This window comes from Urtica dioica, chromosome 2 (genome assembly GCF_054948205.1).
Source record: "Urtica dioica subsp. dioica isolate 48M chromosome 2, U.dioica_male_clone48M_v1_H2, whole genome shotgun sequence".
NCBI classification, from domain to species: domain Eukaryota; kingdom Viridiplantae; phylum Streptophyta; class Magnoliopsida; order Rosales; family Urticaceae; genus Urtica; species Urtica dioica.
In genome coordinates, this window is record NC_142757.1 from 29,687,740 (window position 1) to 29,710,703 (window position 22,964).

Genomic DNA, 22,964 nt, shown 5'->3' on the forward strand with positions numbered 1-22,964 from the left:
TACAATAATTGATTTAAACGAAATAAAAATAATATCTTTATTGATGAATCGAATGAAATACAGATGGATCGAACTCGACTTGATGAATATCGAACCTAATCACAAGATGTCGAAATGAAATATATGAAGTAAAATGTAAGAAAAAAAAAAGATATCATAATCTGTCTGAACACTTCTATTTATAGCCAAGCTCGCTTCCTCTTTGCTGTCGATCTGGGGACACGTGGTCGAACTGAATCTTCCTTTGATATACTGTCCAGAGTGGACTAAACACGTCGTGGAGAGAAAGCTGGAGTTGGCCTACTCTCCCGGGCTGATTTGGAATGATCGAGACGAGCTGGAGCAGTTTTCTCGGGTTGACTGAAGACGAAATCGAGATAACTGGAATGACTCTTTCAGGCTGGCCCGATGGCATGCTCAAATAACGGACTAGGCGTAACTCTGAACGAGATAGGCTTATTAACGAGCTGAACCAATCATTACGCTGAAATAACTTTCAGCGCGTGAATCCAGATTATTTAAATGGATTTTAAGCCCATTTAAATTATCAGAGCTGGGGTGAATTAATTCATATACCCACACACACACGTTAGGTATTTTGCAATTCCAATGTTTTAAATAGACTAATTCGTATAATTTTTTTTAGTTAGACTTTATTATGAGAAATTAATAACCGATGGCTTTGGTTAAATATAATAAATTTTAGATTGTGACACCAACAATCAATTGATATGGCTAAACCATGTTTTTCTAACAAATCCCACTACGTTAACTTTGTGTATGAAAGAATAGTAATACACAAAGAGTGATATCCACTTGACACAAAGGAAAGCCAATACGTATCGTTTGACAATTATTCCAAAGCAACTGATATTCCCATTCCATATATAAACTCCTCGACTTTAAGTAAGTTTCAATCTTCCGTTTATTCTCTTTTATTTTAAATCCCATTTTCTATCACTTAAAACCACCGCCACAAACATGGGATTGGGAATACACAAACATGGATTGTCGTCAATTCTGTGTGTTTATGTCGTGCTGACACTCGGCTTCTTCTCGATTGCCTCTTGCGTAGCCGCGGAATTCAAGAGAGCCACGGTTGGTGGTTCGTGTTCTATTTGTTACAATATGATATTCTAAATATTAGATCCGAAACGGCTTTTCTACGTTTGTTTTGTAGTTGAGGGACCTCAAATTGAGTGGAGGGTTGTGCTATTTGCCGACAAGTCACGCTTTGTGGTTGGGAATTTCAGCTTTGGTTTCTTGGGGCATGGCTTTGATGATCGGAAGTTTGATGATTTGGTACCATAGAAGAAGCTGTTGCAACGCCAAAACACCGCTGGTTTCGAATTTCCTTCTCTCCATATCTTGGTTGGTGATCAATCACAACTCGAAATACTTTTCGCATCTACTTATTTTACATATATAAAAAATTAAGTAAAAAAAGTCATCTGTTATCAAATCAGATGACACTTTAGGACGATGTTTTCTTATGCGGGATGTAGAAATACTAGCTGGACAATCGTTTTTTGGGATCTCAAATTCTTGAAACGGTCTTTATTTACATTTAATTATTTATTTTTAGGTTTTTTTAAGGGCCGTCCTTTGACTTTTTGCATGGTTGCATTGCATTATATATATTTTTTAGCACTTCTAGATATTTCTATTTTTATTTCAGCAAAAAAAAGGGCTGTTTTTCTTAAGGTATATGTTGCAACTAACCAATTTTCTACTTATTTTTAAGTATCGGACCCAAATTTTATTTTATTATAAAAAATAGCATTGTTTTAAAAAAAATATATAAATGTATATAAATAACCAATTAAACTAATAAATTTATGAGATCAATAAAAAATGAAAAAGAAATCATATAGCATGTCTGAATAAATTTGTTGGGGTCATATTAAGATAGTAGTCTAGATTTTTTAGAAGAAAATCTGTATTATTAATGATTTAATTAGAATGAATACAGAATTAAAATAAAATGGAGTTGTGCCACAACTTTACAATTCTGATACTGTTAAAGGGGAGAACACCAAATAATTTAAAAGACAATTAAAACCCTTGAAAAAAAAAAATAGTAATCTATTTGACGTTGGGCATGACTATAGTAGTACATGCTGTTCAGATTAGATTAAAAAAAATCATTTTTTTATGAGAAATTAAAATTTTTGAACCAAATATTACATGTGATAGTGCTCTGATGAAACTTATCGCAAGAGTACGTGCCAAAAACATTTTATCGCAAAAGAGTATTTCTAAATTGTAAACAATCATTTTTCTTGATGTTACAAGAGTGTACAAAATACGTACTAAAGTTATTTACAATAAAGTCCATTATAGCTAATTAAATAGCCACTTAAAAGTGGTACCTAGGATAGTCTAGTGGTAATTTCACACCGCCTCCTGTGTGGAGGTCGTGGGTTCAATCCCCACATCAGCGAAGCTGCCTTCAAAAAAAAAAATAGCCACTTAAAATGATTGGATTTGTAAATTAATAAAAATTTTGTCTAAAATTAGTTAAACAGGCTGCTTTCAAATAATATTTTGTTCATTTGATTGAATCTAATTGCTTATACATCAAAGATTTAATGACACTGTCAAATAAATTGACCTTAATTTTGGCTATAATATTTCAAATTTAAAATTTGATCGGTTTATTAATCAATTAATTTTAAATAAGTCTTTTGTATAAAAATTTACTAAAACTAATGTCCAATTTTTGAAAAGAAAATATCAGTGAATGTTTGAGGAGAATCTAAACAAGAGTATGTTCCAACTCTTTACTTAAATTACGTGTGATAGTCCACCACTGGCTACTTTTAAAATTCTAGCTCAAGTTTTATTTTATTAAAAATATAGGCCACCAGTCTTCAATAAATTAAATTAACTAATGAGTTAGTTTGATTCTTTAGTTACTTTAATTCAATTTAGTACGGGTTGATGACTATTTTTTTAAATAAAGTAAGCTTTTTCTACTTTTTAAAAGAAGAATGAGCTATTGGACTACAGACCTAATTGTCTCAAATCTAAATCTCTGAAAAAATAATATTTTTAAGGGCTAAAGTGTTGTTAAGAGAGAAGTTTACTTTAATTTAATTTAGTGCGGGTTGTTTGACTATTTTTTTATTTAAATAAAGTGAAACATTGTCTACTTTTTAAAAGAAGAATGAGTTATTGAACTACTGACCTACCTAATTGTCTCAAATCTAAATCTCTGAAAAAAATAACATTTTTGAGGGCTAAAGTGTTGTTAAGAGAAAAGTCCCATGACCGCTAATGTAAAAAAGAAAAATGTATATATTTTTATGCATTGTGTAAGATGTAAGATATAATAAAGAGAACTACGACAAATTGTTATTTTTTTTAAGGAAACTATAGATCAAGCCAAGTCCCTAAAGTAATTGTCGGAGGATCGTTGTGATCAGGCAGCACTAAATGAAATGGTCTAGCTTAGATTTGGGTTTACTTTATAAAAAGTAAGAGTTAAAAAAATTAACTCTGAGCTATGGATGAATTGCGTGAGCACACAGGGTGAGCTTAGGAGTTGGCACAGTTTTGGTTGGCAGCGCAACGAGCATGAGCATAAGACAGGCTTATGGAAAAGGGTGGCTGGAGGGTGAATGCTATGTGGTCAAAAACGGCATTTTCGTAGCCTCCGCGTTTTTAGCATTTCTTTCAATAGCCTCCTTACTTATTTCGGGCAAAAAAACAGAGTTTGACCCTCATTCCACAGTGCAACAACGATTGTATACGCAGTAAAGTCATATATATTGGGTCTGTTTGTAGGCAACTTGAAAAGTGATTTCTGCTTTTTCATTTCAAATAATAAAATCAAATAAAGTGAAAAGCTATTTGATTTGTGACTCATTTTTTTTAACGTAAAAAATTTTCAAATTATATTTACTTGTTGTGAACAAAATTAGAAAACAACTTTTTGGTGTTTTCTATTTTTTAACCCTTTTTTTCACATTTTTCACTCTCTCTCCCATGACCTTTTCTTTTTGTTTCTTCCGTGTAAGCCCAACGACCTCCCCACCCTCTCTTCTGTCGCCGAGCCCAACGAATTCCGGCCATCCTCACCCTCTTCCTCTCCCTCCGTAGACATTCAAGGACATGGATGTTGTTGGAATTGATCTCGGGTTAAGAAAAGATTTAACGCTTCGAGCAAGCGGCGGAAAATAAAAATTTTCTTTTAAACAAGTAAAACGTTTTTACTAACCTAGACAAAGAGCAAGCACATGTTTATTATTAAAACTATCTAAAAGCAATTACACGTTTACTAACCTTTGTGAACTTGAACGTTGAGAAGCCTTAGGAAGGTTGAAACGTTTGTCTCCCCACGCAGCTCGTCTTTCTTCGTTCTTCGGGAAACTCGAGTAACCACGAAAGTTTCTAGGTGCCAAACGAGGGCTCTATTTATGGGAGAGCAATTACATTCGACAAGGTAGTTTCCTCTTCTATAGAATATCACATATTCATGAGTAAAATTTGCCCTCCTTCCCTTTATTCCACACGACCAAGAGAGCTTCTAGAAGCCCTTGGATTTGTTTCATCTTTTGCTTCTCCCTTGCCTTGGCCGAATTCTCCCTTTCTATGTGGAGGAAATTTGTTTCCTCTTTTTCTTTTAGCAAATATCTTCATACATTAATGCACAAAAATTGGTCTCTTTTTATTTTTGGTTGGACGAAACACCTTCTAGAAGGTGCTTCTAGATTTTTCTTCATTTGTTCATGACAACATAAGAAAGGCCCAATAGGAATTTTCAAGTAAAATTCCATGAAATGAAATTAATCCTCAAGGCCCAAAATCTTATCGTGGCCGAGTGGTTTATTTGTCATCATATGACAGTCTCAAAAAATTTATTGACATTCATTTCATCCTATGTCCAAAAAAGACAAAAATACTCTTTAGACAATTTTCGTAAAACTTATCTCGTTCTTGTTTTGACTTATCTTCTAGTTTAACTAATCCTACTCGATATGATTTGTGACAGTGACCTCATGGATCCAAATGAACAAAGCTTGAGCTAACATACTTGGCCTCAAATGTTCACAAACCTTTTCCACGTTTAGCTTAATGTCAACTGACTTCACTAAAGAGTTGACACTGAGAATCTCTCGGTTCAAATGAATTTATTTTCTACTCAAGAATTCAACTTAATTGTGATGAGTGGATCCACTAAATATTATATATGTTTACCCTTCATGAATATCATCAGCTAGCCGAGACTTACAAAATTACAATTTTACCCTTCTAGTTGTTATTTCCTCAACTCCTTTGTCGCTTGTGAATAAGTTAGAAACAATGTATTGACAAGGAGCTAACAAGTCACATTGATTCATCCAAAAGAGTCATGACTCAATTTGGACACTGGCTAGTTCATTTATTCACATTCCAAGGAACAAAGCATGAGGTGATATACATTGCATTTCAGCAATCTTGTACATGAATTCCATATCTATGAGATCTTAACAAAGTTACTCATGACATCTTCATAACTTAGTACTTCACCAATAGGTCTTGTTCAGAATCACACAGTGAATCCCAACTCTGACTTTCTCAAATGAGAATACGTAAGCTATGAAATGTCATGTCTCATTTCAGGATTGAGGTAAGCATGATTCAATTAATACGTAGTGACTTTGAGATATAAGAGGTTAAATGGTTTGTTCATATTCTGTCTCTAGAAGTGCACTGGTCAATTCAGTACCTTCAGAAGATACCTAGAAGAACTATAGAGTCTCCAACTCTCAATGTCCCGTAACCAGACATCATAGATTCTCCTAACAATCGTACTGGGATCAATAGTCCTTTGATATTGAGATTGCTAATATATTATTTTAAGCAAACCATGCAGAGTTTATTCATGCAAATCTACATTTGTCTCTTCATATGTTGTTAGGTTTGTTTAAGGACTAAAGACTATAGATTATCATAAAGCTTCAAATAGACAAGGAAGAATGAATGAATGTTTCAACTTTTATTAATGAATAAGTAGTTACAAGCAAGAGTCTTCGTAAGACTATATTACATCAAATGTACATAAATAGAGACTACAACTCTTCTTGTGGGCACCATTGACAACAGATGCCGCCGAGTCGGAGGTCACAAACGTGGACTGGGAGAGAACATTCTTCCTCCGCCACCTCCCGTGCATCCGACGTGGACTCCTCGCCGCCCCATCACAGGTCTCCAACCCCTTTCTGACTTCCTCGAGACCTATTCTCGCCACCCGCATCTCCAAAACCCTACTCGCCTCCGAAACTTCAATAAAAATAACTGCAAAACTTTCTTCCACAACCCGACCTAATGCAACCACTGCGATTGAAGCGGTCTTCGCCGTCGCCGAAATCGTCGGTCTGAGCACCGCTGCGAGGCCGAGAATCCGTACCTCTTTTTTTGTTCTTGTCTGGATCTGAAGTTAGTGGGAAATTTATTTCAATTAATTGCCTACGTAGCCATCTTAAACACTAGCAATTTGGTTTTAGCCAACCTTTCGTTAATTTCCCGTAAATAGCCATCTTGCTTACGTAGCATCTTATTAATTGAATTAGTTTTACATCTTTGCCTTTATTTATTATGCCTGCTAATTGAATTAGGCAGTTTTTTTTTAAATTCTGAATCTAACCGATTTGAAAGATTGTTAACGTGTATTTGGAAATTTTCAGCGTTGACTTTAGCTAATTAGTTTCAATTTTCGTGGCAATTCATTATGGATAAAATCTGTAAATATATTCTTCATTTATTGACATTATTTGTTTTCATTTCAGGGATTATTTTGATCACCACGCAAACATCTTTGAATTTTACAATTATTTTGTCTTTCATATATTCATAATTTTAGAACGTCGAAAATATTTCAAGAATTTTTTTTTTCTGTTTATTTACACGAATATAGTGTAAATATGCTTTGTATTTACAATGCATTTACGATGAAATAATTGGTATTAACTGTAAATCAATATCGTATTTACAATACTGCATGGAATTGACCAAAAATAAAAAAGGGTCATTTCCTATTAGCATATATACAGACCCATTAACCCATATATAGATCTAATTTTTCTAACAAAACAACATCTAATTTTTCTAAAAAACGAAAAAATTAAGTGGAAGTTCTATCGCCGTGGGCGTCGTCGTTTCTCCGTAGGTTCAGCTACGATCCTGAAAGCCCGCGCGTGATCAAAGCCTAGACGCAAATCTTAGCGCCGCGGCTTCGCTAATGAAGGTTTAATTACTAGCGAAAAAAAAATCATAATGAAATCTTCGAGATATAAAACATTCCAGTATTTTTAGAAGTACACTAAGAAGTGGAGCTGGAAAATTAACAAAATCTTCCTCGCCCTCGGAATCTCCGGAGAGGAGGATCGAGGCGAGAAATTCAGCGACGCCGGAGGATTAGAGCGACCGTCTGTTGGCCTCGCTCTCGACGGCGATGGATCAGAGTCGATTGAGCCAATCAATCGGATCATGAAAAAAAAAACCATTCACCATTTTTTTATTCTTTGAACGCTGAATGAGAGGGGAGAGAGAGACACTTTGTTTTATGTGTATTTATTGAGTTTTAAATCCTCCCTCAATTTGTGCGAGTAGTTATGACCGAATATTTGTTTTCCATTTAAATTAATAGGCTGAAAATAATGGGCGGGAATTTGGCTGGGGTTATTTGAGGTTAATCATGTCTTTTAATATGCTGTAAATAGATTGTTGTGGCTATTTACAAAAAATTATAAAAAAAAAGGTTGGCTAAAACCAAAACCTTTATAACCGCATGGCTATATACCTATATAATCCAATTTATTTTGTATCTGAACTTTACTTATCTCTTCCTTGGAAGGTTATTATAATGGAGTTTTTGCAATAAAATCTGATTGAAGAAGCTATAGAAGTAATGAAGAAGATGGAGAGTCTAGGTATAGCTCTTGATGTGTTACTTTGTTTTTTAGTTGGATCTTTCTCACTTCGAAACCATTTTTAATTATCTTTTTTAATGTTAAAAGTCAAAACCACACAAAGAGTGAGAGAGAGAGAGAGAGAGAGTTATTACACTTATTTGTACCAAACGCTTGTTTGAAAGCAACCCAAACAAATTTATTACACTACAATTATAGAAAATTGGTAAAGAAAATTGAATAGTTGTTTGAGTTACTACCAAACAAGGCCATTGGATCCTTATCCAACGTTGAGCACGTTGCGCTTATATGTAAAATACTTATGTGTTGTTGATTTTTAATAAAGATTGCTCGTTAAAAATAATCTAATATGGTTTACGGATATTGGGCTTTAATGTATCTAATATGTTATGGGCCTATAATGTGTAGACAACTATGACATCTATTTCTATGATGGGCTGAAATAGTAAACCCGCTAGTTTAACCTAGTGTTGCCTATAAATAAGAATTGTCTCTATGTCACACGTAATGTCTTGTCACTTTATGATATCTCGTCGTTAGAGTGAATCGGGAGATAAACAAAGGGCTCTCTAAGGTGTAAGTGTTGATATAGAAGACCAACCGTCATGGATTCATCAGATACGCTTCCTCTATTGATTTATGTTTTCTTATTTATTAAACATTATTCGGTCATGGAATTAGGTGATGGTTTTCACGCGTGATATTCGGACCTAACGATTGCTATCGTTGCCAATCATGTTGGAATTTTTAAGATATTTCGGCTATTCTATTTCTTTGGACAATTATTGTTTGATCGGTTGATATTGGTTTATTCAAAATTGCTACTATGTATTATTTACATAGACCAGACTTTGATTTGTTCATGCCCTATTTATCAGTCTTCTTGTTATCAGTTTTTTTTCCTTATCAATTTTGCATACTTTGGATTTTTATAGAAAATCGTGCCTTTTATCATATGATGTTTAAAGTATTCTTTGAATTTGTTCGAAACTGGTATTGGAAATTTCTTTAGCTGTGTCTTGACAATTATGGTTTCATCAGATTATAGGTATTGTTTAGCGATATTGATTAATGTCTTATTCGTAAGATGTTTTGATATATGCGATGTTGGGTTGAATATATACATCAGACTCGTGATTTTTTATAATGCTTTCATATATTCATTAGAGAAATATGTCGCTTAAATGTTTTTCACATCGCCACTTAGGATGGCAGTCATCTTTGTCATCTTTGGCCATTGCTGATGGAAACCCTAGGTTTTCACGAAGTATATTGGACTCTAGCCCATTATTATTATTTTTTTATTTGGGCAGTATTTTTTCTTAATCCATTTAAAAAAATTAAATTCAAATATTGGTATTTTTGGTATGTATATATTTTAGAATAAGTTCATTGAAGCAACATGTCACCAAAGTGATATCTCTTGTGAAAATATATTTATTTTAAAATATAAAATATTTTGTACGTGTAGTTTCTGTTAATATTTATCGGTTCAAAGGAAAGTAAATGTTTAACTTGATTGCATGTATGTCTACGCTAATAAATACGTGATGATTATTTGGTTTACATGTAAATAATCGATCGGCCCAAAGAAAGACTTATTATTTGATATGTAATAAGACTCTGAGTTATAAAAGCGAAAAATTTCCCCGAATTTTTGCAAACTATTTTATTATATAATCTTATGAGATATTATGTTTAATTTATGTGTTTATAGTATGAGTTATGCACAGGTTTGAGTTGATTAGTCGCGATTCGTGGGCAAGCTGTCGCTCGCGGGTCGTGACAGATTTTGTCAGTTTTGATTGGTGCACCAAGATATTACTTACAAGTTATTATTCTCGTCCAAAGACATAATATTAATGGAGTATACCATATCTTGAGTTGGAATTTTCCATATTTGAATTTGGATTTGTTTTAGGATTTCTCTAAGCATATTTTATTTGTTTTATTCTTTGTATCAATTACGACTCCTGGATATATTTCTGCCAATAACAATTCAGTTCCTTTGTTAAATGGCTCCAACTTCAAGTCATAGAAAGAGAACGTGCTGATTGTTCTCGGGGTCATGGATCTTGACCTAATGATACGAACAAAAGCTCTTATAGCACTTATGAACAAGAGTACTTCTGATGATAAGAAGGAGATAGAAAAGTGGGAGCGATCGAATCGCATGTGCATGATGATCATGAAGAAGGTCATTCCATAAGCATCCAAGGGCATTATTTTTTTTAATCCATAGTTATGGCTATGAAATTCCTTGTTGATATTGAGAAAAGGTTTTTCAAGAACGAAACTTCTGAAATCGGTAATCTCTTGATGATCATGAAGAAGGTCATTCCATAAGCATCCAAGGGCACTATTTTTTATTCCATAGTTATGGCTATGAAATTCCTTGTTGATATTGAGAAAAGGTTTTTCAAGAAAGAAACTTCTGAAATCTGTAATCTCTTGACAAGTATGATTTCAGTGAAGTATAAGGATAAGGAAGTTGCAAATACAACACTTCAGAAGAAATATCAAAAGCAACCAGATTACCCTAAGGAGACTGGTTGTTTTTTTCAGTCAAGCTGAAAGGCATGTAATGAAACATTGTGCTAATTATCGCGCTTAACATGTTAAAAAGTGTATTTTTCTTATTTGGTTTGTCCTGAGGTTAATTTAACTTCAATACCTAAGGACACCTTGTGGATAGACTCCGGAGCAACCATTTACATCAGTGTGTCTATGCAGGGTTGACTCCATTGCCGAAAGCCAAATGATGATGAAAGATACATCTATGTAGCCGATGGAGAGAAGGTTGAAGTTGAAGCAATCGGGAAATTTAGATTATAAATACTTGATTTTATTTAGATCTTGTTGAAACTTTTGTGGTACAGTCTTTTAGACGAAATTTGATTTCTATTACTTCTTTGGACAAATTCAGCTATTCTTGTTCATTTGATAATGGAAAATTTAGTTTGTTTCACAATTCAAATATGGTTGGTTTCGGCTCTTTATTAGGATATGATAATCTATATTTCAATGATATAAATACCTTATATAATGAATCATTGCATTTAAGTACTCGAGGTATAAAGCGAAAATTAGCCAACGAGAATTCAGCCGTGTTATGATATAAAGGATTAGGTCACATATCCCAAAGGAGATTAGAGAGACTTGTGTCATACAAAATTCTAGATCCCTTAGACTTCACATACTGTGATATCTGTATGAATTGCATAAAGGAGAAACAAACCAATAATAGGATATTTTAAGCCAACAAGACTTCATACATCTTAGAACTTATTCATACAGACATTTGTGGACCTTTTTCCTACATCTGCTTGGAACAATCAACAATATTTTAAAGTTCATAGACGATTTTTCAAGATATAGCTACATATATCTCATTCATGAAAAGTCACAATCACTAGACATGTTCAAGAAGTTCAAAGTTGAAGTTGAAAATTAACTCAGTAAGAGAATTAAAAGCACCAGATCTGATCGTGGTGGGGAGTACTACGATCGATATGATGGTTCGGGTGAACAGCGTCCAGGACCATTCGCGAAATTCCTAGAAAAATGTGGTATCGTCCCACTATACACTATGCCGGGTTCGCCCACTATGAATGGTGTTGCTGAAAGACGAATTAGAACGCTTAAAGACATGGTAAGAAGTACGATTTCTCATACTACATTATCTAAATCGCTTTGGAGAGAAGCACTCAAGACTGCATCATAGATCCTTAGCATGGTTCTAACTAAGGCAACGAGAAAAACCCCATTACGAACTTTGGATGGGCAAGAAGCCTAGTCTAAAACATATGCACGTTTAGGGATTTCCAGTTGAGGCAAGACCTTATAAGCCTAATGAAAAGAAAATGGACTCGAAGATCATGAGTTGCTATTTTGCTGGATACTCTAATAGATCTCGGGGGTACAAATTTTATGATCCCACAGCTAAGTCAATTTTCGAGACAGAAAATGTTGGATTCTGAGATACAGTAAAACAATTTGTCTTATAAGAGGAATATATTAATATTCCCATAGGTGATATTGATAACAATCAGAACTTAACTCTTTACATTGTTCAAGACATAATTCAAGACAATACTAAAGAATTCCTTGCTCAACAAATTGTTCCAAAAGAAAAAACTCTACAACCTCAAGAACATATTCCATTAAGAAGATCCACTAGGGAAAGAAGAAGTGCAATGCCAGATGATTATATTATATTTATTTAAGAACATGAGGATATTATTAGTGTGAAGGAAGATGATCCTATCAACTTCCTTTAAGCCAGAAAGTTCTGATTCTCAAATATGGACCGATGCCAATGACGAGATGAAATCTATGAAGGACAATGACGCTTGGGACCTTGTACCATTACCAGAAAGTGCGAAACTCATTGGTTCCCAATGGATATTTAAGACCAAAAGTGATTCGAAAGGTGATGCGGAAAGGTACAAAGCTCGTCTTGTTGCAAATGGTTTCACATATGCCATTAAGAAGATCCATTAGAGAAAGAAGAAATGCAATACAATATGATTATATTGTATTTCTTCAAGAACATGAGGATGATATTGGTGTGAAGGAATATGATCCTATCAACTTCCTTCAAGCCATGAAAAAGTTATGATTCTCAAATGTGGATCAATGCCATGAATGTGAAGACCACGTTTCCTCGATGTCACCATTGAGGAACGTGGTCTTCATATGGATGTGAAGACCACGTTCCTCAATGGTGACATCGAGGAAATGTGGTGCAACCAAAATATCCTGTGTCCAAAGACACAAATGATTTGGTCTGCAAACTTAAGAAATCTATCTATGGACTCAAATAAGCATCTCGACAATGGTATTTCAAATTTCGAGTGATTATTTCTTTTGGTTTTGAAATAAATTTGGTGGATAAATGTATATGCCATAAGTTCTGGGGAGTAAATATATTTTTCTGGTTTTATATATCGATGACAGTTCTTGCTAGCAACGATATATGCTTATTGCACGAAACCAAGAGATTTCTAGCTAACAATTTTGAGATAAAAGATCTTGTGAGGCCTCTTTTGTAGTAGGAATCCAGATACTCTGCAATCACTCTCCAGGCACTCTTGGATTTTCTCAAAAGAGTTATACCGAAAAGATTATAAAGAGATATGGCATGCAAGAATGTAAACCACCCCAATGGCTAAGGGAGACAAGTTCAGTCTCAATCAATGCACTAAGAATGACTTTGAAGAAAATAAAATGCAAAATATTCCCTATGCTTCAGAAGTAGGAAGTTTGATGTATGCTCAGGTTTGTACGCATCTAGATATTGCGTACATTACAGGAATGTTGGGCAGATATTTAAACAACCTAGCAACGAACCATTGGAAAGCAGCTAAATAGGTCATGGAGTACTTACAAAGAACAAAAGACTACATGCTCACATATCGGAGGTCAAATCAGATCAAGATTATCGACTCTAATTTAGCTGGATGCCAAGACAGTATGAAATCTACATCAGACTATATATATTTACTGGCTGTAGGTGCTATCTCCTGAAAGAGTGCTAAACAATCTCTTATAGCATCTTCCACCATGGCAACATAATTTTTTAGCTTGTTATGAGGCGCCAATCAGGGGATATGGTTACAGATTTTTGTCACCGGGTTGCACAAAGTAGATGGTATCGAAAGATCACTTACGTTATTTTGTGACAATAAATCTACTGTACTTTGTTCCAACAACAACATGAGCTCTACGAAGTCGAAGCACTTCGACATCAAGTTCTTGGTTGTGAAAAAAGAATTCAGAGTAGATAGTTGTCTATCGAGCACATCAGAATAAACTCCAAGATTGCGGATCTGCTTCCTAAGGGAATACCACCCAAAGTGTTTCACGAGCACACTGCTGAGTGTAGTTTCAACACATGATATTTAGTTCTAGTGGGAGCTTGGTGCTTGTTACTTTTTAATGCTTTCATGTTATATACATGTTTCATTTATTTATAATTATTGAGGTTATCTGCTGAATTAAAGTTCTGGTTTATTTATACTATGTTCTCTGATAAAAGGTTTGATATCGCTAAAGTTTAAGAAGGACCAGTTGGAAATAGGAATGTTAAGGTCACATAATATGAAATTTCTATATTACACATCCACTTAATGATGATCCATGTCGTTTATTTGTATTATTATACGTGACTGTTGATGAGTATAGCTGCAATAGATGTAGCGAGTGTTGCTTGAATCTCATGTTGATATGGTTGATGGACCAGATTGGTTGTGAGATACATTTTGGTAATGACAGCAAAGTTGAGCTCCTTCGGTTATTTTTGTGATGCATAATTATAATGTTTAACATATAGCTAAAGTGAGAGATTGTTGAATCGTTAATCCAACGTTGGGTTTATATGTTAAATAATTATGTGCTGTGGACTGTTGTCGGTCGTTTTCGGAAAATCCGAGACGCCAAGAAGACACGCCGTTCAAAGGGCCGATGGTCAGGCCGGAGGTCCTGAAGAGCGGCAAGCCTTCTGTCACGAGTCAACTGGCTAGTCCTCGTGCCAATTCCTCACGCCCCTCGAGTCGAGCCTTGAGTCGTTCTCCTCAAGTCGAGCCTCGAGTCGCTCCTCGAGTCGTCCTCCTCGAGCCGAGCCTCGAGTTTGTCCTCCTCGAGCCGAGCCTCGAGTTTGTCCTCCTCGAGCCGAGCCTCGAGTCGTCCTCTTCGAGTCGAGCCTCGAGTCGCTCCTCGAGTCGAGCCTCGAGTCGTTCCTCGAGTCGAGCCTCGAGTCGCTCCTCGAGTCGAGCCTCGAGTCGTCCTCCTCGAGCCGAGCCTCGAGACATCCTCCTCGAGCCGAGCCTCGAGTCGTCCTCCTCGAGTCGAGCCTCGAGTCGTCCTCCTCGAGTCGAGCCTTGAGTCGACCTCCACGAGCCGAGCCTCGAGTCGTCCTCCTCGAGTCGAGCCTCGAGTCGTCCTCCTCGAGTCGAGCCTCGAGTTGCTCCTCAAATCGAGTCACTCTCGTCAAGTAGAAACTTTCATATTTCGCGTGACAAGAGTGGTATCCGAAGACCCCTAAAGGCCCACAAGAGCCCGACGAGACGGGCCGTGCACCGCGCGCACAGCACGCGCGCCAGCTGGCCACACAGCAAGCCGCGCGCCACGCCGGGCAGGCCGCGCGCCGCCAGGCAGACCGCGCGCCGCGCGAAGACACGCCCGCGCCGCGCATCCCGCGCCGCACATCCCGCGCCGCGCATCCCGCGCCGCACATCCCGCGCCGCGCATCCCGCGCCGCACATCCCGCGCCGCGCATCCCGCGCCGCACATCCCGCGCCGCGCATCCCGCGCTGCACATCCCGCACCGCGCCAGATGACCCGCGCGCCGTGCGCCTCCACTTGACGGTGCACGCGCCCTAGTCCCACATGGACGAAAAAGAAGCCTTCTAAGGCCCTCAAACACCTATAAATACCCCTCTCTGCTTCTCTAGATGCCATCCTTGGCCTGAAGCGGATTCTCCTCGTTTTCTCGTTCTCAGAGGTTCCGAAGCACTCACGGGGACTTCCCGGACGTTGCTCCCTCTGACCGAACGCCCCCCGGTGCTCAAGCACGCTCCTAGGGTTCTCGACTAGAGTTCCCCTCGCGCGTCTAACACGCTAGGCGCGTACGCGATCTCCGAGGTTCTGAGACGCTGCCGGGGACTCCTCTGTGCCTCGTCTCCTTCGTCGAGTACGCTTCTCCACCAAGGCTCCGCGCCTGATACGGCGTCTAAAACGCTTGAACTACGTTCTGACCTGATCCCACACACGGGTACGTAGGCAGCCGACACCCAAGGCACGGTCACTCTTCCTCCTCACTCCCTACCTCTCCCGAGAGGCGGGTTGATCGGAGAAAACCTAGCTCGAGACTTTCGAGTTCACACTCTTGGCCCGGGTGCGATCACTTGGTCCGGCCTTGGATCGAACCGCCCGAGGTTTTCAATAGTTGTTCATTTTCGTGCGACAACATTTTGGCGCTAGAAGGAGGGGACTTCCCGACCTGTTCAGCCCGAAATCCCTTCTGTTCATCTTCTTCTTTTCTTCTACGAACTCAACCTTCTCGAACTTGAGAAAAGATGAGTAGTCAGCCACCCATACGTTCTTAGGGCGTTAACAACCCCGATAACGTCACTGGGACCAAAAAATATTTCTTGCGCTCTCACGCGCATGGTGACGAAGAGTCGCTCCACGAAGAGAGCTCGACCCGCTCACCATCTCCGTCTCCAGACAGCAGGGACGACCGCATCATGGAGTTGGAGGATAATATCCGCCAACTAAAGGCGAAAAACGCGAGGTACCACAGCCGACTGGCTGCGAAGCAACCCGCGCATAACACAATGACCCCCAACGGGGATCCTGAGAACCTCAACGAGGAAAGCCACGACCGCGACCCTGATTATGAGGGTACTGGCAATTCGGAGAATATCGAGACTTCTCTCACGAAGGACGGGGAACACCCCGCCGTGTTTGAAGCCGGTCCTTCGAATCCCCTACCCCGGACAGGCGACGCGCCGACTGCTTCTCAAGAGGGAAATTCCCGACGTTCGGCCCTCGACCGACTAGGTCAAAGGGAGAATGTTACGGAGAGTCATGGCACGCGGAGAGCGCGCCGTCACAGACGAAGCCCGCGCCTCCGTACGACTAGCCCTGATCTTAGGGATCATCTCACTGCTCGACGCATCGAGCGTGGCGATGACCTAAGAGAGCGACTAAGCTCTCGGCCAAACATCCCCGTAGCCGCCCCAACTAACGGGAACCGCCGCACGGGTCAAGGGTCTAATGAAAGGCGGCAGCTAACTCCTCCCGAACAGGGAATTACTCCGACTACCGGTCTCGATGTGATCACTATGATCCACAATCTTCGAAATGAAGTACGAGATCTCCGAGAACACGGAATAGGTGGAAGTGCCTATGGGGTCGTCGAGGAGAATTCATCGCCTTTCACGGCTCAGATATTGGTCGAGGTATGCACGGGAAATTTCAAACTCCCGAACCTCTCTCCCTACGATGGAAAAGCGGATCCTGCTTACCATATCCAGCACTATGAAACCTGGATGACGATGCAGGGTGTCGCTCCCGGCGCCATGTGCCAAGCTTTTAGTCTTACCCTCGCCGGACCCGGCTTCGAGTGGTTCAAGAACTTAAGGCCGGGAAGCATCCGATCGTTCAAAGACCTGAAGGACATGTTCCTAGCACGCTTCACTACATCTATGGTCCAAAAGAAGGCCAAGATGTACCTGTGGTCAATCAGCAAGAGAATGGCGAGTCTCTTAGACGATACCTCGCCCGATTCACTGAAGAATCGAATAAGGTCGACCGCTTTGACGACAAAGACGCAATCACTGCCATCATTGAAGGCTTGCGCACAAGTGACTTCCTTAAGTCCATCTTCGGCCGTGTCCCTTCTACCATGGCCGAGTTAATGACTCGAGCCAAGACCTTTATGGGAGTTGAAGATTACCTCGATGGCCGCAAGGGCAATAATCAAAGCCCTCACCGCCGAGATGAGCCTAGCAACGAGCAAGGCAACTCCCGTAAAAGACGAAACAGAGGGGGTCAGACTACTAATAGCTGACCTCCGAGGCCCCAAAAGCCACGACTTGCGGAAGACTTTAAGGGTTACTCGTCGTTCACGCCGCTGAACACGCCGCCAGAGCGGATCCTGGCTTTGGCACGTGACAAGTTCACTTCCCCGGCTCCAATAAGCAAAGATCCCGCGACTCGCGATAGATCTAAATATTGTGAGTTCCATCAGGAATACGGTCACTTGACCTCCGAATGCTACAGTCTTAAAAGGCAGATCGAGGCATTGATCCAACGGGGTGAGCTAAAAGAGTTCGTGTTACGCATGATTAGCGCTGCGGGCCCCACCTCGAACAGACCACAGTCTGGCAAGGGAGGAGGAACAGCCGCTTCTGCCGACCGAACCACGGCTACTGCCAATGCCAATCCACAACTCCACGTTGTGACCACCATATTGGGAGGTCCACAAGATGGAGATTCGGCCCGACAACGGAAAAAATTCCTAAGGGCCGTGGCTCAAGAAGACGCTGCTATGCACGTCAACCTTACGTATGAAGAACCTCCATCCGTGCCTCACGAGACGATGCATTTCACCAACAAAGAGGCCAAGCAAGTTGTGCATCCGCACAATGACGCGATTGTGCTCAAAGCCCAAGTAGCTAATAACTTGGTGAAAAGAGTTCTCATCGACAACGGCAGTGCTGCTGACATAGTTTTCAAGTCCACCCTAGAGCGCATGAAGCTCGGGGGGCTACGCCCAACTCCGACCCAAACGCCTCTATTCGGGTTCACTGGGGAGAGAGTCATGACCGAAGGCATCATCGATTTTCCGGTCACCTTCGGAACTCCCGGAGGCATTGAAGTCGTTCACATGGTCTCATTCCTAGTGGTCGATCAAGAGTCGCCCTACAATGTAATCATTGGGCGACCCACGCTGAACCGACTAAGGGCCATTACTTCAACATACCACCTACTGGTGAAGTTCCCCACCTAGGATGGAATCGGCATCATGGCTGGAGACCAATCCCAAGCCAGAGTATGCTACATCCAAGGAATCGATGGAAAGACCGCTAGAAAGACGGTTAACACGATCTCCCAATTCAGAGATAGCGTCGAGTCGACCAAGGTCCTCCGCGAAGTCCACGAAGACATCTGCATGACACCCAAGTGCAAGGTGCCAACGTCCTTATCCCAAACAGGGAGGGACCCCACAAAGTCTGCCAAGTCATACATGACGAGACACACTACATCAAATACACGGACGAGACACCGATCCGTCGCATGTGGAATGCGAAACACTTGAGACAGTACTACCAGTAGCCAGCGCTTCCCCCCATTTTATTTCTTTGCTTTCCAACATTCCATAAGGCCTACGAGCCAATGTTTTAGGATTTCAAGTTTTTGCAATATTAATAAAGTTCGAGGTTTTTCTTTCAAAATCCGCTTTATCAAAGTTTTTCGATGACGTTTATAAACCCAAAAACTCGGGGGGCTAGTGACATAGGCAACGGTAAATACACTCAAAATCCTTAAGAAAGTACGCTCCACCCAAAGAAAGTATGCTCCACCAAAACAAAACACCCGAACACAAACGGGAACGAGCGTTCAACTAAGACGCCTCCGCGGCGCGCCATAAGTCATCCAAAGGATGCAGGCTAAAGATGCCTATGCGGCGCGCCATCAGACATCCCAGAGATGCAGGCTAAAGACGCCTCTGCGGCGCGCCATAAGACATCCCAGGGATGCAGGCTAAAGACGCCTCCGCGACACGCCATAAGACATCCCAGAGATGCAGGCTACGACGCCTCCGCGGTGCGCCGTAAGACATCCCCGAGATGCAGGCTAAGACGCCTCCGCGGTGCGCCATAAGACATCCCAGAGATGTAGGCTAAGACGCCTCTGCGGTGCGCCTTAAGACATCCCAGAGATGCAGGCTAAGACGCCTCCGCGGCGCGCCGTAAGACATCCCAGAGATGCAGGCTAAGACGCCTCCGCGGCGCGCCATAAGACATCCCAGAGATGCAGGCTAAAGTCGTCCCTCGTGATGCACCAAAGACGCCTACATGGCGCACCAAAGCCGTCCCTCGCGACGCACCAAAGACGCCTACATGGCGCACGTAAGACGCCTACATGGCGCACGTAAGACGCCAACATGGTGCACTTAAGAAGCCTACATGGCACACCTAAGACGCCTACATGGCACACGTGAGACGTCTACATGGCGCAACCAAGTCGTCCCTCACGACGCACCTAAGACGCCTACATGGCGCGCTTAAGATGCCTACATGGCACATCTAAAAAGCCTATACGGCGCACCTAAGAAGCCTATGTGGCATATGTAGGCCATCCCTCGCGACTTGCCTAGACGGCTACACGGCGCTGGCTCCGAGTCGCCACAAGGCGTTGCATGTGATGACTAATCGCAATGCACTTGAAGCCGCCACGAGGCGCACCTGAACCGCCATACAAGGCGTAGGTCCTGCCATCTTCTCCACCACCTCTTAGCAAGAACTTCGCTCGGCCTGAGCTAGCTGAGACTTCGCTCGAGCAAGCTCCTCAAGTCCCAGGTGACGAATGAGGTCGTGTAGAATCTTCTCGAGTCGAGCCCTGCTCCTCGAGTCAAGTCGTTGTCCTCGAGTCGAGCCCTGCTCCCCGAGTCAAATCATTCTCCTCGAGTCGAGCCCCGCTCCTCGAGTCGAGTCATTCTCCTCAAGTCGAGCTTTGCTCCACGAGTCGAGTCATTCTACTCGAGTCGAGCTTCGCTCCTTGAGTCGAGTCTTTCTCCTCGAAGTCGAGCTTCGCTCCTTGAGTCGAGTCATTCTCCTCGAAGTCGAGCCTCGCTCCTCGAGTCGAGTCATTCTCCTCAAGTCGAGCTTTGCTCCTCGAGTCGAGTCATTCTCCTCGAGTCGAGCTTCGCTCCTTGAGTCGAGTCTTTCTCCTCGAAGTCGAGCTTCGCTCCTTGAGTCGATTTATTCTCCTCGAAGTCGAGCCTCGCTCCTCGAGTCGAGTCATTCTCCTCAAGTCGAGCTTCGCTCCTCGAGTCGAATCACCGTCCTCCTCGAGTCGAGCCTCGCTCCTCGAGTCGAGTCATTCTCCTCGAGTAGAGCTTCGCTCCTTGAGTCGAGTCATTCTCCTCGGGTCGAATCTTGCTCCTCGAGTCGAGTCATTCTCCTCGAAGTCGAGCCTCGCTCCTCGAGTCGAGTCATTCTCCTCAAGTCGAGCTTCGCTCCTCGAGTCAAATCACCGTCCTCCTCGAGTCAAGCCTCGCTCCTCGAGTTGAGTCATTCTCCTCGAGTAGAGCTTTGCTCCTTGAGTCGAGTCACTCTCCTCGAGTCGAGCCTTGCTCCTCGAGATGAGTCATTCTCCTCGAGTCGAGCCTCGCCCCTCGAGTCGAGTCATTCTCCTCGACTCAAATCACTGTCCTCGAGTCGAGCCTTGCTCCCCGAGTCAAATCATTCTCCTCGAGTCGAGCCCCGCTCCTCGAGTCAAGTCATTCTCCTCAAGTCGAGCTTTGCTCCTTGAGTCGAGTCATTCTCCTCGAGTCAAGCTTCGCTCCTTGAGTCGAGTCTTTCTCCTCAAAGTCGAGTCATTCTCCTCGAAGTCGAGCCTCGCTTCTCGAGTCGAGTCATTCTCCCCAAGTCGAGCTTTGCTCCTCGAGTCGAGTCATTCTCCTCAAGTCGAGCTTTGCTCCTCGAGTCGAGTCATTCTCCTCGAGTCGAGCTTCGCTCCTCGAGTCGAGTCTTTCTCCTCGAAGTCGAGCTTCGCTCCTTGAGTCGAGTCATTCTCCTCGAAGTCGAGCCTCGCTCCTCGAGTCGAGTCATTCTCCTAAAGTCGAGCTTCGCTCCTCGAGTCAAATCACCGTCCTCCTCGAGTCGAGCCTCGCTCCTCGAGTCGAGTCATTCTCCTCGAGTAGAGCTTTGCTCCTTGAGTCGAGTCATTCTCCTCGGGTCGAATCTTGTTCCTCGAGTCGAGCCATTCTCCTCGGGTCGAGCCTCGAGTCGAATCATTCTCCTCAAGTCGAGACTTGCTCCTCGAGTCGAGCCATTCTCCTCGAGTCGAGTCCCGCTCCTCGAGCAAACACCTGGAGCGACCTGAAGAACAGGTCAGCCAAAGCAGAGACTCGCACTCACGCCTGGGGAATAAGGGCCGATCTTCCGAACGCAGACGGGGAAGCGTCACCAAAGCTGGAATGGCGGATGCCCCGTGAGACCGACTTATGCTCGGTGCGTGATCGAACTTTGAGTACTGATCCCCGAGCGGTCGAAGCCCTCCGGTGCAGCAGAGCCTTCTGCCAAGTGCCACTCCGTCTTCTCGAAGCATCAGCCCACAACATCAACCTCCGTCTCCGAGACCTCGAAATGAGCACGCCTTTGCGAAACGCAAAAGTGCAGTCGTCTTCCAAGCTGGCCGAGACAGAAGCTATGATCTTCCACTAACAGGTCACGATCACACAATCGTCACCCTGCTAGTCACCGTCGAGTCCCATGGACTCCGGGTTGATGATATCATCAAACAAAATGCCATCGAAGAAAGACTTGGGCATGACCTCGCCCAAAGGTCAACTAGCCGTAACACGCCGATCCGTCTCTACGCACACGCACGCCCTACCTGCGCACGCATGTCCCCGCTGCCTCGGGGCTGGAGCGATGAATGCGACCGCGTCCTCCTCGCCCACATTGAGCTACGCCTCTCATCCGCTCGGATCCTCCTCCACGTGTTGATCACACAATCGTGTTGAGAGAGACGGAAACGCGAGAGAGAGCACTTGCATTTGCAAGAATATTCTCTATATTCACAAAAGCTTCGCGACAGCGAAGCCCTGGGAGATAAATTTTCCTCAAACACCCGGCGGAAACAACTAAAAGTTCACCGCCCGGGGCCTCTCGAGCGATAAACTTGGGGGGCTAATGTTGTCGATCTTTTTTGGAAAACCCGAGACGCCAAGAAGACACGCCGTTCAAAGGGCCGATGGTCAGGCCGGAGGTCCTGTAGAGCGGCAAGCCTTCTGTCACGAGTCGACTGGCAAGTCCTCGTGCCAAATCCTCACGCCCCTCGAGTCGAGCCTTGAGTCGTTCTCCTCGAGTCGAGCCTCGAGTCGCTCCTCGAGTCGAGCCTCGAGTCGCTCCTCGAGTCGAGCCTCGAGTCGTCCTCCTCGAGCCGAGCCTCGAGTTTGTCCTCCTCGAGCCGAGCCTCGAGTCGTCCTCTTCGAGTCGAGCCTCGAGTTGCTCCTCGAGTCGAGCCTCGAGTCGTTCCTCGAGTCGAGCCTCGAGTCGCTCCTCGAGTCGAGCCTCGAGTCGTCCTCCTCGAGTCAAGCCTCGAGTCGTCCTCCTCGAGCCGAGCCTCGAGTCGAGCCTTGAGTCGTCCTCCTCGAGTCGAGCCTCGAGTCGTCCTCCTCGAGTCGAGCCTCGAGTTGCTCCTCAAATCGAGTCACTCTCGTCAAGTAGAAACTTTCATATTTCGCGTGACAAGCGTGGTATCCGAAGACCCCTAAAGGCCCACAAGAGCACGACGAGACGGGCCGTG

General features: G+C 42.6%; 1 protein-coding gene across 1 annotated transcript; it reads left to right on the plus strand.

Annotated features, from left to right (window-relative positions):
• Positions 1 to 889: 889 nt before the first annotated feature.
• LOC149404282 (chitin synthase, putative (DUF1218)) lies at positions 890 to 3,856 on the plus strand. Its single transcript, XM_089606180.1, has 3 exons — positions 890 to 1,098; positions 1,181 to 1,371; positions 3,534 to 3,856. Exons 1-3 carry the CDS (start codon positions 982 to 984, stop codon positions 3,760 to 3,762), a joined length of 537 nt encoding a protein of 178 aa, XP_089462306.1. The 5' UTR covers positions 890 to 981; the 3' UTR covers positions 3,763 to 3,856.
• The last annotated feature ends 19,108 nt before the right edge of the window (positions 3,857 to 22,964 follow it).